Source organism: Corapipo altera, unplaced genomic scaffold, assembly GCF_003945725.1.
Source record: "Corapipo altera isolate COAL_440 unplaced genomic scaffold, ASM394572v1 49, whole genome shotgun sequence".
Lineage (NCBI taxonomy): Eukaryota > Metazoa > Chordata > Aves > Passeriformes > Pipridae > Corapipo > Corapipo altera.
The window spans coordinates 12,555,557-12,573,269 of record NW_020884879.1 but is presented as its reverse complement, the minus strand read 5'-3'; the positions used below and the strand labels follow the sequence as shown (position 1 = coordinate 12,573,269).

The 17,713-nt window shown below is 35.8% G+C and overlaps 1 protein-coding gene across 15 annotated transcripts in view; it reads left to right on the top strand.

The window, feature by feature from the left end:
* The window catches only part of ASPH (aspartate beta-hydroxylase), a 111,668-nt gene that overhangs the window by 38,092 nt on the left and 55,863 nt on the right, over positions 1-17,713 (top strand). For 5 of the 15 annotated variants that reach the window (XM_027638632.1, XM_027638643.1, XM_027638644.1 and 2 more), the window contains 11 exons: positions 759-848; positions 2,264-2,338; positions 2,829-2,990; positions 4,630-4,689; positions 6,235-6,291; positions 6,802-6,846; positions 9,897-9,935; positions 11,734-11,778; positions 11,891-11,932; positions 12,924-12,974; positions 13,942-13,986. In XM_027638632.1, coding sequence (XP_027494433.1) covers positions 759-848; positions 2,264-2,338; positions 2,829-2,990; positions 4,630-4,689; positions 6,235-6,291; positions 6,802-6,846; positions 9,897-9,935; positions 11,734-11,778; positions 11,891-11,932; positions 12,924-12,974; positions 13,942-13,986 — 711 coding nt within the window. Of the gene's footprint in view, positions 1-758; positions 849-963; positions 2,057-2,208; positions 2,339-2,828; positions 2,991-4,629; positions 4,690-6,234; positions 6,292-6,801; positions 6,847-9,896; positions 9,936-11,733; positions 11,779-11,890; positions 11,933-12,923; positions 12,975-13,941; positions 13,987-17,713 lie in introns of those variants that run through there. The other 10 variants (XM_027638633.1, XM_027638647.1, XM_027638640.1 and 7 more) reach the window with 10 other exon arrangements.

Sequence of the window (17,713 nt, the reverse complement as noted above, 5' to 3'; positions counted from 1 at the left end):
GATTGGAGAGGAGAATTAGCCTAATACCAGTAGATTCTTGAGCTTATGTTGTCTTAAGATGTGGCATAATCTTTCACGTCTAAGAGTTACCTTTATCTCTTACCAAGGTATTGATCGCTGCAGTTATTGGTTGCTTTCTTTTCATTGTGTTTTGATCTAGAAAGACTCTGTGGTATCAATAGTAAGCATTTAGCTGGTGAAATTCCATCACTCATACTTTTTCTGTAGTCATTTAATTGTCAAAAGAAGCTGGAGATTCAGATTACCTTATTTTGAAGAAACTACAGTTCTCTTCATAAGATCTAAGATGTAACACATGAATTTAAAATACCTTTCTCTTAGCTTTTTGTAAAGTTCAAATTAATTGTTCATAGAAGCTATAAAATTGATCATATGAAACACTTTTTGCCCAAATTGAAAACAGTGAAAAAAAATCTGCTTCCTATTTTTCTGCTGGATACTGAATAGATGTTGAGAATACCAGTCATTTGTTTAGTTAATTTGAAATAAAGTGCTTAAATTTGTCTCTTTTCCCCCTCCCTCACCTGTATGTCTTCCAAACATATTTGTTTACTGTCTGAATACACTTTAGTTTCTGTATATATCACTGTATATCAGGACAGCCCTGCAATTATGATTGTTTGAACGCATTTTTGGAGAGTGTAACATCAGTTAATTTAGTTGAAACAACTTTCTTAATTTATAACTGAATCAGATCAAAAGGAACATAAAGTTAACTTTATAACTGAAAAATGCAGGCCTTAAAGAAAGATCTGTCCCAGCACAGCCAACACCACCAGAATCTGAGGAGACTCTCCAGGCTGCTGAGAAGTCCTATGTGGAATCAGGTAAGGCCTTTAATAAACCATAGGTGAAACAAAAGACATAATGCTTCATTTGGATTATAATTCTGTTTCTTTAGCATGCAAACTTTCCTAGATTTTGTGTTACTTATGTACCAAAGTTTATTTAACAGGAATCACTGTTGATAACTTTGTATAAATCACTGACTGTGAGAAGTGCAAAATTTTACTGTCTAGAAGTTGCTCTAGTCAGCCCTCATGGTTATCATTGTATCTGTATTACATCAGAATAACTTTCTGGTGATGTACAGTTGTGGTTTAGATACATTTGCAACTGTATATCCAGTCAGAATAACAGCAGATTCTCCACCTTAAACAAAAAAAACTCCAAAGAACCAACTTCATAATACAATCAAATATTCCTTTTTCCACTAAAACCAATGGTATATCATAAGTACCATAAGTAGGGCTTTTACTGTTGAAAAAAAAGCCAAACATTTTAAAAGCCCCATAGTATTAGTAAAATGTGTTAGGTTAAAGAGGGATTCAGGAAAAATGTTTACATGTCACATTTCATGTACGCAATTTGTATTTTAGTGTTATTCAGAGAGTACCTGTTTTTTCTGCTCCTTGGAATGGCTTATCCTACTTGATATTTATATCAACCTAACATATAAATGCACAAATACGGAGTATATGGCCAGTAAAATGGGATATAGATTTTGTTATAAGAGACTTGCGTTACTTTTTTTCCCATAACTGGTACCATTTTAGGTCTTTATTTGAAAATGCAGCTGTGATCTGGTTTTTTTGTGCTGTAGCATTTCTGAGTGTTAATTTCAGGACATTTATATGAAGGCAACACTTCATACAAATTCCTGTTATGTTCTGGGCTGGTGTATTAGATGCCAATCACTTGTCCCTGAAACCAGTTTGTGATTTCTCCTGGCAATTCATAGTAGAATAAGACCTTGATATTGTAATGTTAGTATCTATTTTCCCTGTTTATGAAGTCAACAAGACCCTATTTTTTGCAAGTGGCATTTTGTTGTCAAATATGACATGCTAGTGCTGCTGCCTAAATTGTAGGAAGGTAAAGGATTAAAGTATTAGTAAAATAATTACTTCAATGAGAGTTCTTGGTTTGAATAGTTATCTAAAGATGTTACTGCCCTTGAGAAAAATATATGTGCAGAAAATGCAGTGTAGATAAATTCTTTGAATTCATATTCAGAACAAATCTGATGTGATTGATGCAATACTTTCTATATTTGAGACTAAACAAGACAAAATTGTTCTTGTAATTGTGTGAGTTGAAGAGATTCACTGGGTCAGTCTCTAGGGAACTTTATGGAACAGAATAAGAACTTTACAGAGCCTGCTAAGGGCTGTGAGCCTTGAGCTAATGTTCAGACATTGCCTTTTACACTTACTTTCACTGCAATTTATAATCCTTTTAGAACACAAGACTGCTGACGTAGAATTGGAAGACGAAAGTCAGTCTATTCTTCATGAAACTCTCCATTCCCAGCCTGGTAATGCATTAACACTTAGGAATCACTGAAGAGTTTATAAATACTGCCATAGGCTAGATGTATCTCAGTCTGGTTTTGGTATGCGCTTAAAGTAGTTTTGCCTGCATAAAACATTCTAAGCTCATATGTCATTTTCAAGAAAACTTGGAAGGTTCAGTCACCAAATCCTAAAACTGTGACCTCTTACCCAGAGGTATTTGGCAGCAATAGTTCAAATCAGTCAGTTGACAAAAACTTGCTCAATATACTGCGTAGAGTGCAAGAATGCATAGAACAGAGATGGCCTTTACTGTGGGCAGAGAAGACCCTGTCAAGTCAGTGTAGATAGTTTGGGTTTATTGTGCTGGCAGGTACAAATTATCTGTCCTCCTCCTCATACCCTTTAGAGAATTGTTGGAAAACACGAAGGGTGTACTGAAGACTGAATATTTCCTGGTAATTGAATATACCAAAGAGTATGTATTCACTAACAATCTGCATTATTGATTAGGAGAGAGGCATGAAGATGTAGATGCAAGTATAAGTGACCAGTGGCAAGTGAAGGAAGAAATACATGGAGAAACTTTTGAAGCTCCTACAACAGATGACATGCACAGAGAATTAGAGAATGAAATACCAGAAGCATATGAGACACCAGACTCAATTCAGAAAGGTATCTGAATGATTAAATACATTTAAAATTAAATTTACAAAATAAAAACCCAACCAAACAACCCAGACAAATGTAAATGTCTCATGAAAAGCTTGACTTGTAATTTCTACTTAGACTAGAGACATAGCAAGTATCAAACACAGATAGCATTATTTAGCAAATAAATATCTTTTAAATCAAAATGGTATATTTTAATGCTCTGTGTTTTGGAATTCAGGTAACTATATATTATTATTTAATTAATGCTGTATTGGTTTTCAACCAAATTAATCTGTACTCCAGATATGCATATCTCTCCACAATAGAGGGATGACTATAATCATAAAGAATGGTTGAAAGGGACCTTAAAGATCAGCTAGTTCTAACCCCCCTACCATGGGCAGGGACACCTTTCGCTACATTAGGTTTCTCAAAAGCCCTTTGCAGCCTGGCCTTGAACACTTGCAGGAATGGGGCATCCACAACTTCTCTGGGTAACGTGTTCCAGGTGCCTCACCACCCTTACAGTAAGGAATTTCTTTATATCAAATATAAACCTACCTTCTTTCAGTTTAAAACCCCTATCACTACGTGCCCTTGTAAGAAGTTCTTCTTCAGCTTTCTTGTCCTTATGGGACTGAAAGTCTCCCATAAGGTCACCCCAGAGCTTTCTGTTCTTCAGGCTGAACCCCAATTCCCTCAGCCTTTTCTCAGAGAAGAGGTGTTCCATGTCCAGCCTCTCACCTACCAGCACCCTCAGCTCCTTGGCAGGGCTGCTCTCAATCTGTCCATTCCCCATCAGTAATACCTGTATGGAACCTGCTTCTGGAATTCCTGGTTTATTTAACTAAATTTTAAGAGTTTATTAACGGAGCCTTTTCTAGACAGACTTATTCTTCTGCCATTCAAATGTGTCTCCCTAAGAGATTGTTATGCATCAATTATGTTGTAAGTCCTGCAGAGATGAAGACATCATATAAAAAAGACGCTCATATCTTGCTGTCTTGGGGCTTTGACAGCATGATAAAAATTATAGTAAAAATATTTAAGCAGAATCATATGATCTAATCCAACCTGGGGCAAATGGTTTCTGAATGCTTTTTATCTGCCCTACTGGAAATCTTACACATCTCTTAATACATCTCTTTGAAAAACTCATGTAACAGATGTCATCTGAAAGTTTTAATTACTGGAAATACACTGAGATTTTTTCTTCACAACAGAAGTAATTCTTTTCAATCTGAGTCTATTATACCTCTTTGTTTCTGTATCTCCTTTATTCATCCACAGTTCAACTTAAAGTAGGACACTAGAGGAGATACTAAAATTCCAGTTACTTTATATCATTGCAATTAAGAAGGCAAAGTAAATATATTCTTATTCCTTCACATTTACACAAAACTTTCTGTGGATAATGATCTTTTTTGAGCAAGTGTGTATAGAGTTTATTCATATATACACATTCTCAATATTATATAGAATAAAATTGTAAGTATTATTTTTTCAGTCTGTATACGTCTTGCTGCCATTAAAAGAAATTTGCTTAGAATTTCTGCTTAGAAATTTGACTCCATTCTTATATAATATCTGTTATAGGGTTTGTGGTATTGTGTATTAATATAAAAATGTTACAATTTGTATAAACATATTTGTTTTTCAGATGCTGATCTTTTGGCAGATGGTCTTGAAGCAGTGGAGTCTGAGCCCTATGAAGTTCCAGGTATCATTTTATTTTTCTAAACTAAGTAATACTGGTTTTCTGCCTAAGTGTAACAAATTGTATGAGAAAGAAAAATAGAAACTGTTAGACTGGTTTAGAAATATGTAATTTTGAATTTTTTTTCTCTAAATAACTTCTTGTATTGTCATGGATATTTTTACGTTGAGATGGCTGTATCATACTTGCTGTTGAAAGTCTTTATTAGTGGATGACTGGAATGGGAACTTTGCTTTCATTGCTGCACAAACTTTATATTTACTGTGTGTTTCTGGCTGTTGTGTATGATTGGGATCTGGCTAGGCAAGAGGTCTGTGGTTCGTACAGTCTAAGAAAGTGAGAATGAGATTTATTGCTTATATTACTGCCTTCTTACAGTTTGCAATACTAAGGTTCTTCTAGACTGTTATTCTTGGCATCAGAAGCATCCAGTTTTTAACTTTTTCTTCAGGACTGTTTGTTTCTTTGTGTCTGACTCTACTATCAGAGAGTGAGTCAGCGCCAAGGACATGATTCTGAACTATCCATGTGCTGTCTTTCTGCTCACCTTAATACATCTTGAAAGCTTTTTGAAATTTTGCCTGGACTAATCCAATTAGCTTATAGTCATCTTCTGATTGTGCTTGATATCATGTACAATGGCATTAGCTCATCTTTCCCATTATGTAGAAGCATTAGGTCGATATTACAGTTTCCCTGCTGTCTGATAAATATTTTCTTCAGGATTCTAACAGTGTTTATTTATAGTACAGACAGCCTTTTCCGTTTACATTAGACATGGATTTATGTTTGGACTAGGCTTCTTCTTTTTGACTCAATGTTAGTTCTGGACGTTGCAGTCCTGTTTGATGCCAAATGTGACAGAAAAGTAGAAAAAAATTTGTTTGATCAGCTAACACTGTTTATTCCAAACTATGTAGGAGATTACTGCTTTCCAGTTACTGGTTTAGAATCCAAACTGTGATGGTTAGTTTCTTACCTTCAGTATTGTGTTTTGTCAGATGTGTCATACCAAGTATATCAACAACATTGCAAAGAATTGTAGTCATAGAGGAGAATTAATACACATATTTAACTAGGTAGTGAAAAGAAGTGAATTGCTGTAAATCTGTGATGCCAGAAGTGAAGTACATATTTTGCAAGTTCTGATTTCTGGCTCATATCTTGTCTTCTGTGGATCATCATGAAGTCAGACTCCTGCATGTCAGTTAAGAAGATACTGTAGAATTTGAAGATAGAGGAAGTTTGCATTTTTTCATTCATATTAAAAAAATATTAAAAAATATGCTGGAGAGTAATGGTTCACGTGGATCTACTTTTCATACAGGTTGTATAACAGAGGACTACAAGAGAGAGTGACCCAAGACCTTCCATTAGATTGCCATGTGTCAAGTTGTATCAGTTTGTAAAGTTTTAATTTGTCAGTTTTCAACTAAGGAGCTACATTTAGCTATTGACAGATGCATTATGGATGCAAGTTAAAACAATCAAATATTTAAAAAAATCCTATTTTTTATGTCAAAATATTTATTCATATTTAATTTACAGCTTCAGATGATTATGTTGTATCTATGGAGGGAAGAGTAAGTGATCCAGAAGCTCCAGGTTTGTAAATTTTCATTACTTCAGATGATGATATAATCTCACATTTTTTTAAATCTGCTACAAAGTAATATGTCATATTGACTGTTTCATCACAGTTTTATTTTCAAACAGTTTTTAGGTTGTTTCAAGTAAGCCTGATTTTTTTACCACTGTGTTACCATTGCATTTGTGAGCATAACACTTCATGAATCCAATCCACAAATACTTACAATCTTGTTCTGTCAGGAGTCTTGCAGTCTAACCAATGGATTGATTGTCCAAGACCCACTTATGTTCTTAATTTTAAACCAAAATAGAAATGTGCATGAACTTATTATATTCTTTGTTTTATGGTGCATCTCCTGGATGTGTTTTACAATTCAGCTGTTATTTTCAAATAAAATATTGTAGTATTAACTCAGTATGTTTAGTTCTATTATTCTTGTGCTAAATATGTGACTATTTAAGTTCTCATGTGCTATTTAGCTGTTGCATGAAAATTGATGGAAATGTAAAATATTTTTATTTAAGGTGACTCTGAGGTAGTACTAGAAGATGCTAGGGAACATTACACAGGTATAGTCCAAAGTCTTATTTCTTTTTATTGAAGTTTCATTGAATTTTGTCCCCAAACCAAACAATCATGCAAAAAAACCAGCCAACACTCAAAACATTGAAGCTCTTAGATAACTTCCATTCCTTAATGAGTTTTTACATCTATGTTTTTGATTATATTCTGAAAAAATACCAAGAGCTATATGAGTACTACTTCTCTTTAATATCACCAAAATGGGCAGAATAATATTTTGAGGGTTGAATTCTCAGGAGAATGGATATTGGTATTTTAAATCATACAGAAATTTTTATGGATAGAAAAGAATTTATGTGTGTCAGAGATGTTGAAGTTAATGTGATGTCAAGAAGAAAGTAATGTCTTTAAATTTTTTTTAAAAGCAAGCAAACCATAACAAGATCCCAAAATTGCACTGTAGAAGTTAGCTGTATATAGAAATGATTTAAGAATATTTTGATTCTGAACTACAGGTAATTTTTAGATGGCTTCATGACCTGTATAAGAAAGCCTACTGATAATGCTTTATTATTTTTTAGTCTGTCTTTCGATGCCAGAAGACTTTTAGTGACCCAAAGGTGTATTTAGCACATAGTCTGTGTCTTTTGCAGCCTGCAGAAAATAATTCTTTGCCTCAGTGATGATGCCCCTGACAAAATGTCTTGGCATTAATAGGATGGAAAACCAAGAGACCTCTAGATATTTTCCTGGGGCTTATTTTTTACCCATCTTTCCAGAAGATATTTATTTTACAATCAGTTCCCAGACAGGAATCACTTCCTCTTGCTTCTTGCACCTAGATACAAAGAAGTGCAACTCTTAATCTTTACTTTCATGCTTCTTCATATGTAGTGGTGACATGGACAGAAAACACTTCCATGCCCTCAGGAACTGTTATTTATATTGACTTTTTGAGTAAACTCAGCTTTTTGATCAGGGAAGTAACTAAAGTAATTTACATCAGCTTTTCGTAAAATCAGTTGCAAAACTATTTCATATTCTGCAGTCTCTTCTGGCACCCTGGCACCATAACAGTGAATCACTCTGTTTTGTGAGTTATTCATGTGCTTCAGCAAGCAGTGTTTTCATGTGCAGTTGCCTCTGTGTGCTACAATGAGAGTTCTAATTAGCATCAGATAAATCAGATTTTTTTTTACTCTACTCTTTTTATAGTCTTCCAGATCCTCTGATCAGGATGATAACAAGAATAGGAATTTTTCTCCAAAGGAAATTCTAAGGTAGCAGGTGACTGTCAAAAAATTTATTGTTCTTTTCTTGCCAGGCTTCTTTATGCAATAAATTGTTCCCACAGTTCAACATAATCTGTGGCAAACAGCTTTTCTCTTGATAAAAGTCTGCTTTTTCATGGCATAATTTTACCTTGCTTTTAAGTTCTCCCCTGAAGCCGTCTCTGGTTGTAAGAAAGCACCATGCGTTTGTACTTCTTGGAGGAATTTCAGAGCTCCAACCTGGAGCAGTGTGGAAGAAAAAGACTGGTCAGCTGATCTGCCTTTCTGTGACACACCATTTTTCCTTAGGAGTTCAGTCTGTCAAGTTTCAGGGCATGTTCACGTTCATGTACTAGACACCATTTTAGCAGTTTTTTTCCATCCCTTTTGTCTATGGGCCCATCTTTTTCCATGCTTTTGGTTGGATAGAAAATGAAACAGATTTGCTCTGTTTCTGGAGAAAAGCAGTTTTAGCACCTGTTTTTTAAAGTCAAAGAAGAGATGGAGACCATTGTGGAGATCTGAAATTCTTTCTCTCAAATGTAAAGCTTGTGGTTTTGGCATGGGCTCCAAAACTGCAGTTCACTTCCTCAAGAAGATTCAATTTAAAGCTTGAGATGCAATTGTCTGTGAAGTCAACAGAAGTGTAAGCTTCTCTATTCTGGAGTCAGTGTGTCTTCCCCATCTCTATCAGATGCTTCCCCTCCTCTGGCAAGACCCTCTGATGAAATGTTTTCTTCAGTTCTGCTGCTTTCTGGAATTGTCAGAAAGCTGAGGGCAGTGCCAAGAGGATTGTTGGCTAGAGCAGTTCAGTTTCTTTTGTGGCTCTCACTTTGTGTGACTTGGTTCTTAATTCAGTCAGGGACCAGCTCTAATAGGATCATGGTTCCTGTAATCACATCACTGAGGCTATTGCTAATGCTAAAAATTCTGTTGTTGAAATGAGTGTATGATAGCCTACAGTGGAGTGTGTAAATAGATTAATCGTATAATTTGGAATAGAAGAACTCAATTATTGTACACAACTTTCAGTAGTTTTATGAAGAGTTTACTACAGCTTGTAGCAATGAAACTGGAGAGGGAAAGCAAGTTTGAGATTTTCATTAGAATTAAAGAGTTCTGGATGGTTTTTTAAGGATATTCATTAAGAACTTTTTTCTAAGGAATGTAGGGAGAACCATATGACCATTAGTACCTTATAAGATGTATCACTATTATAAAGATGTGAAGGGTTTTTGTTTGGTTGGTTGTTTTTTTAAATCTTACGTAATTGGCCAATTGACCTTTTTCAGATGAGAGTTAGTACCTGTTAAGATAATGAAATCATTCAAAACACTGAATGAACTTTAAACTTATTTAGTTCTCAAATTTATAGTGAGTGTATATTGAAAATTCAGACAATGGATAGCATTTTCCTCTATTTTCAGACATTATATAAAATTAAATATTGAATATTCTTAACCTGTTTCTTAAAATTACAAAGATTAGGCTGGCTCTTTACTCAAATATTAAGAATGTAGAAAAATTATAGCAACCGTACAGAATTATGGATTTATTGTTGTCATTGTTTTCAGCATTTCACCTGTGTAGATAGAAAGGCTTGAAATTTCAGCAGTATGTTCACATTAGGTATATTTTTTTTGTGTGTGTAAAATTTCTACTACAAGCTCCAAAGAGGGTTCATGTATCTATTCAGACCCCAAAGTAGGGAAAGTTTTTTAAGGACTTTATCATTAAAGAAGTTACCTGGATGCTTAATAACCAAATTTTTAGGATACTTTTTGCATATAAACCACCAAACAACTTTATTTTTTCTTTCCTTTCAGAACCCAAACATGAAAAGCAGACTGAGACTCAAGATACAGGTATATACATATATATATAAATGCATGTGTATGTATGTATATGTATATGTGTGAGTGGGGTGTATGTAACTCCCACACACATCCCACCATCTGTATATATTCCTATTTATGAAACATATTAGAAAATCTTTGTTTCATATGTCGAGTAGAAATACCTCTAAATAAGTGTTATTAGAATACATATTCTTTTCAAAATCAGAGAAATATTTTAAGCAAGTTAGCATAACAATTATCAACTTAATCTTGCTGTTTATATATATTGAAATATATAATATTTCAATATGCTGATGACACCAAATTGGGAGGGAGTGTCGACCTGCCGGAAGGCAGGAGGGCTCTGCAGAGGGATCTGGATAGACTGGAGAGATGGGCTGACTCCAATGGAATGAAGTTCAACAAGGCCAAGTGCCGGGTCCTGCACTTTGGCCACAACAACCCCCTGCAGCGCTATAGGCTGGGCACAGAGTGGCTAGAGAGCAGCCAGGCGGAAAGGGACCTGGGGGTGCTGATCGACAGGAGGCTGAACATGAGCCAGCAGTGTGCTCAGGTGGCCAAGAAGGCCAATGGCATCCTGGCCTGCATCAAGAACAGTGTGGCCAGCAGGAGCAGGGAAGTGATCCTTCCCCTGTACTCTGCATTGGTGAGGCCACACCTGGAGTATTGTGTTCAGCTCTGGGCCCCTCAGTTCAGGAAGGATATTGAGGTGCTGGAGCGGGTCCAAAGAAGAGCAACGAGGCTGGTGAAGGGACTGGAGCACAAGTCCTATGAGGAGAGGCTGAGAGAGCTGGGGTTGTTCAGTCTGGAGAAGAGAAGGCTTAGAGGCGACCTCATCACTCTCTTCAACTACCTGAAGGGAGGTTATAGCCAGGTGGGGGTTGGTCTCTTCTCCCAGGCAACCAACAATAGGACAAGGGGACATGGGCTCAAGCTCTGCCAGGGGAGGTTTAGGTTAGATGTTAGGAAGAAATTCTTTACAGAGAGGGTTATCAGGCATTGGAACGGCCTACCCAGAGAGGTGGTGGATTCACCATCCCTGGAGGTTTTTAAAAAGAGATTGGACGTGGCCCTTAGTGCCATGATATAGTAATTGGAGTTGGATCAGGGGTTGGACTTGATGATCTTGGAGGTCTTTTCCAACCCAATCTATACTATGATACTATGATAATCTGTGTGACCTTCAGTTATGACAGTTGGGTTACGGCAAAGGTTTGTTACGTTTTTGACTATGAGCTGAGACACCTTTTAAGATGCTGTCCTTGAGGATTCATCTTTAAGGTCTCAAGTGACACAAAGTGGGGTATCTGAGGCTTTTAGTGGGCAGTTGGAATACAGTGATTCAGCATAGACAGTCAACCTGCTGCCTGCTGTGATCTTTGTTCAGAACCTTGCAACCAGTGCATAAGATCATTCAAAATGTACAGGCTGCCAATACTAACTCTGCTTTGATGCAGACTTTTGTGGGTGCATTTATCTAATTAACAGAAGCAATTAAAAATTGTCTACAGTACCCTCTCTGTGTCCTGTATACTTTGTTGTCTTGAAATAGCAGCTCTTTGGAGTCATCTCAGACAGCTGATTGAAAAAAACTACAGTTCTTTAGTTTAGAATGAAGTAAAGGAATTCTCTAGTGGTTTTTTTTCCCCCTTAAATTCATCAAAGTTCCTGTTTGTCAATAGCAGTTTACTGTTCACAGGTAAACATGTCTGTGTGCTAGTTGTGTTATTTTGTGCTGTGTGTAAATTCCATAAATTGAGGGCTTGACTTCATTATTGCTCTGAATTAAATGGGGTTTTTTTAACTATTCACGACCTTCCAGAGGAGGTGAACGAAGCCACAGAGCCAGGTATATATTTTGTAATTGTGATGTTAAAGTCTTTTGATATAATATATGCATTTGAAAATCTGACGTTAAAAAAAAAGCACGTTCATTATACACTTTTCCCTTTTTATTACAGATAAAATTACTGAAGATTTTGATGTTGCTAAAGATGTCTCAGGTATGAGTTTTTATAGTTTGTGAAAGAAAAAAATTATATTAATGTAATTAAAAAACAAGCAAATGAAAAACAAAGCAGATAAACGTGTATGTAGAATCATGAAACAGTTTGGGTTGGAAGACACATTTAAACATCATGTGGTTCAAACTCTGTCATGGCCAGTGACGTCTTTCACTAAGTCAGATTGCTCAAAGGTCTGTCCAGTCTGACTTGGAACACTTCCAATGATGGAGCATCTCTAGTCCTCTGGACAACCTGTTCCAGTGTCTCACCACACTCAGAATAAAAAATTTCATTCGTATGTCTAATCTGAATTTACCCTCTTTCACTTTAAAACCATTGCTTCTTGTCCTGTTGCTGCAGGCATTGGTAAAAAGTGTCTCTCTGTCTTTCTCACAAGATCCCTTGTTGAAAGGCTGTGATAAGGTCTCTCTGCAGCCTTCTCTTCTCCAGATTGAGCAACCCAGCTCTCTCAGCCTGTCTTCTTAGGAGAGATCCTCCAGCACCTGGCCACAGTGCAGGAACTTGCACTTGGCCTTGTTGAACTTCATGATGTTCATATGAAGTACTTACTCCATTCCTCAAATTGGAGCTCTGTGTTAATTTTCGACATTGCCACTCAAAAAGATTAAGTTGTAAATTTTTGTTTGCTGTATTGGTATTGGGAAATTTTAAATGGCTACTGTGTGATTTAAAGATTTGTTCTTAGAAGTTAAAGATGTCATTAAGCAAGTTTTTTTCAAACATGTCAGCTAGAGCGAAGTGATCTAAGTGATCTAAGCAGTTTAGTTTGAGCACACTGTGTAGCATTTGATGCTATATTTATTTAGATTTTCTGTTTGAAAAATGCATTCTAATTTAATTAAATGGGGAAACAGCAGTTTCTCTTCCTTCTCATTTGATACTGATTGATTGTGTGGGTACTGGGGGATAAGAACAATATCGTAAATGTACTATTTATGAATTTTAACACTTATTTTCTTTGTAACAGTAGAAAGTAAGCAATCAGAAGACGATGTGGCCATTGAACCAGAGGAATCAGGTTTGTATGTTATGTTTTACATGGCTTTGCCACTTAAAAGAAAATTGAGAATTATAAATATTGTGAAATAGAATTTTATGCTGCAATAAAAATACATTCATAACTTTTCCTGCAGCTGTTTTCTTTTGAGGACAAACATATCTGTGTTGTTGGAATCTGTCACCTTGGGTTTTTTAATGACAATATTTTAATGGCTTTCTAGGCTCTCTTCAGTTTTAGAAGTTGAGAGTGCTACCAGCTCAGAAAAACCTACATTGATAAAAATGACCATATTAGGCCATATGATAAAACCGAAGATTTCTTTGCTGTTTTCCACTGACCAGTCAGTAGTGCATACTTGGGAAAGAGAGTATATGTGAGAAATCAAATTTCCCCAACTTTGAGCTTTATTTATGGGCTTCCCAAGTCAGAGAATGTATTTCCCTCTCTTTGATTCTTCTTATTGTCTACAACTAGCATCCTGGCTATTGTGAAGTTTTTTCTGGTCAACCTGATTGCATTGATAGGGACTGTGTGCAACCTTCAGTCTGTTAGCAGTAATAACACTTGGTGATGTGTGACATGTCTAATTTAAAGATACATATGGAATTAAAAATAATTGAATTTTGAGGTCAAGTATTTCACAATTGCAGCTGGGAACATAATAAGTATATGAATTTTTCTAAGCCTGTACTGCAGTAGCATGTGAAACTGGGAGATTTGTGCTTTGGGTAGTATAGTTTCAGAATTTTGAAGTATCATTTTTGAAACTGTGCAATTCTGCAATTTACTCATTGACCTCCTTAAGTATTAATCTTCCCCTTGGAAAAATTCATCTGAGGAAGAAATTTGCATCCCACTTCTGCAAAAGTAGTATTACAGAGCGGTCTTGATAGGTCACTATTTTGAACATAAGAGAAAAAAGTGGCTTTTAAAAATACTAAGGGAGAAGTCCAACTTGAGTTATTTTTACATTTTTGATTTACAGAAATACCTGTTCAAGCTGAGGATTATTCAAATGATGTTCGAGTGGGTAAGTCAATTTTAAATGCTTGGGATTTTTTAGAAAAGAAAAAATGAAGCTCTAACTACATGGAAATTTCTAAACAAATTACTTTGTGGAGAGCATGAAGGGATATCATTAATGTTGAAGTTGCTTCTTGGTTTTGAAGCGATAATTTTTTTGGTGTACTTGATCAGTGGTAGCAGTAATTACTCGGTTAAATGAAAGTATTCCAAATAAACTATTAGTAGTTTTAATTTACAACTTAATTTGTAATGATTTCAGACAGAACTGGACAGTTTTGCTGTAAAGGGAAATACAATTTCAGGTCTCAAAATATGTGCATACTTCCTCTGCAGAGTAACCGATCATGGACAGTGATACTGTTAATTCTCTTAGTGTCAGTCAGATCTATTGGAGTTTGGCTGTGGTACATTCTTTAGGCAATGCTCTGGAAACAGGACTTTTTTTGTTGTGCCATTGCATTTTTCTTGATATAACTGATATCAAGAACAAGAGCACTTCCAGTTCTTCCATCTATTTCCTGACAATAGTAAGCACAGAGTTGACCAAAACCATTTTTAGAGTAGCTAGATGGCTTCGGAATTTGGAGACTGTATATTGTTACATTTCACTGCTTTTTGGAGTTAATTTTTACAAGGTGCTAATTTGTTAGTTGTAACAAAGTAGTGTTGAGTGAGAGTTGTATCTCTGGGCAGTAGATCAGCGAAGCTGCAATCCAAGAGCACTGAGGGCTATATTTCTGTTTTGTTCTGATTAGCCTGGGTTAGTTAATCTTTGCACTGTGCAGAAGCTCTTATGAGGTGTGGTGCCCAGAGGGTTCTGGGGTGGTGGTTTTTTTCCATGCAGTAAAGGAAACTTCTGTTTGTCTCTTGGTTGTGCCAAAAGTAGCCAGAGAAGTGAAAAAACATAGGAGACCTTTGTGGTTGCCAAGTACAGATTGAAGGCATGGTTTAGTTAATATTTTAATTTATTTGCTGAACCTTAACTGAGGTGATTTGAAATGCTCATATCAATATGTAACTGTGAGGTCTTTCTAGGCTGTTTATAACAGCCATATGGTGTGTTGAAATGTTTGAAGCCATAGATATCAATTAATAGACGCCTTATCTAAAATGTTTTCTTTCATAATGAATATGGACTATTCTTAACCAAAGCTTATAATCAGTATAAGAACAAACAGTAGCTGCTTTGACAGCATGCAGGAAGTTCAGCAAAGGTAGTCTTGGTTTGGCTTGTTGTGCATTAAGTTGTAACGGTAGAAGAGGAAAACATGTTTTTTCTCAGAAAATGTTGCTACTTAAAGTTAAAATAACAAAAAAGCCCTTACTGGACTGTTAGAAAGTTTCCACTGCACAGTGCCAGTTGTGTTGATATGAAGATATTGAGATGATCTGTTGACTTACATATACTATTTTAAAATTAAAGTCGGAATGCAACTGCCAACTTGAAATCTTTAAGTTTTGGACCACATTTCTGTCACTTCTATGCTGTAATTTATGGCTCAGTCTTGCAGCAATAAATTAATAAAAATAATCTTAGGTGTTTTGTACAGTAGTGATGAGTTCCAAAATATACCAATAGAGTCACAGAATCAGTTAGGTTGAAAAAGATCCTTAAGGTCAAGTCCAGCTGTAAGCCTAACACTACCAAGTGCACCACTAAGCAATGTCTCTGAGTGCCACATCTACATGTCTTTTAAACACTGCCGTGGGCGGTGACTGCACCACTTCCCTGAACAACCTCTTCCGGTGCTTAAACAACCTTTTGGGGAAGATATTTTTCCTCATACCTGATCTAATCTTCCCCTGGCACAACTCAATGCTGTTTCCTCTTAACTATCACTTGTTACTTGGCAGAAGAGACCAAGCCCCACCTGGCTACGGCCTTCTTTCAGTTAGTTGTAGAGAGAGATAAGGTCTTCCCTGACCCTCCTTTTGTCCAGGCTAAACAACCCCATCTCCCTGAGCCACTCCTCATAGGATTTATGCTCCAAGACAGAGCTTTGTTGCCCTTCTTTGGACATGCTTCAGTACCTCAATGTCCTTCTTGTAGTGAGGGACCCAAAACTTAACACAGGATTTGAGGTGTGGCCTCACCAGTGCTGAATACAGAGGGATGATCATTCCTTAGTTGCAGATGTATTTTCAAATAAGATGGTGGAAATGAACATAGTTGTCCACTCTCCTTTTGTTGTACTGTGATACTAAAAGAGTCTTTACTGTTTTCAAACACTGTTAGAATAATAGCATGTTCTGCTTTGAAATACTGTGCATTCCTGATGCTTTCAAAAGATCTTTTATATCTATTTTTTTTTACCTGTATTTGTTTCCAAAACTAATGCAACACTTCTTAAATCACAGGGTTACCCTTACCTCTTATTGTTTCTGCACAAAAAGTAGAATTAAAGTAGCATCTCAGAAAACTGAGAAAAGAAACAGGACGTAAATGACTGTTGACCATGAATAAAAATAAGTATTAAATTATTATTAAATTATTATTTATTTCTACTATTAAGTCTGTTTATCTGCCTTTTTTGTATATGAATCTTTCAGTTTGAAAGCAACATTACTCTCAAATATTCCTCTTAGAGTATGACATTCATGTTTACCAGGGAATTTTTAATATGTTATTTGTGATGGAGGATTCAGTACAGAGATTTTATTGTCGGAAGTCTTTGTGTTTAGGTATTCAAAGTCTAATATTTCCTGTTCTCTCACAATAATAATATTGAAGTTCACTGTGCTAGAGACAGCTGAGAACTCTCTTCTGAATGAAGAATCCCTTTATACACATATGCACTCTTTACGTATATTTACATCTACTTATGTAATATACATAACTTCAGACGGTGTAAAAGAAATTCAGAATATCATTATAGAGTCCTTATTCTTCAGTTTTATAAATTGATGCAACTGCATTTCAACAGTTTCTGTCAGGTTGGGAGCAGCTGTTTAATCCTAAGGTAAAACATAGGAATTTAGTTTTTGTAGAAAGAAAACAGGAGATAGTTCAGAGGCTGAATTTAGCTGTGAGGAACATTCTCACATCACCAGTGAAGAGATTGGGTGTGGGATTTGAATATACTGTAGTGCAAGTCAAAAGTTTTTTTTCTGACTTCTGGGTATATCAGAAAAAAGAAGTAATACTACTAAAATACATGTTTGGGTATATGTAGGTACTGTTTTCCAGTACTCTGAGTTTATTTCTAAAATTATTACTGGTGTTCTTTTCCAGATGTAGGCTACTTTAGCTTCAGTTATCCACATTTTTGTAACTAATGCACTTGAATGATATGATAGACCAGCTTCAGATTTTTTTTACTAATCCTCTTTTACACTGGCACATAAATTGCAGTGATTGTGATAGAGTGGTTCTTGTTGGATGCATATTTTAGGGGAGACATATCACAGGTTTTGGGATACCATTGCTCTCTGTATTTGGATTTTGATCCATCTTATATAAGTTCAGATGTAAAATATCTATGAGTTGTCCCACTCCTGCCCTTCACCTTGTATCCTTGACATTTTTATAACCCTACATTTATTTTACCAACTGCTGAAATCCCTTATGTGTAGAGAAGTTTCCACTTTAGAACTTTGACCCTTCCTTATTCCCTGGCTCCTCTTTTCCAATTGTCTTTGACTTAAGCAAATAAAACCCAAAACCAAACCAAAAAAAACAAAACAAAACAAAACAAAAACCAACCACCAAAACAAAAAATTGTTTTAATGTG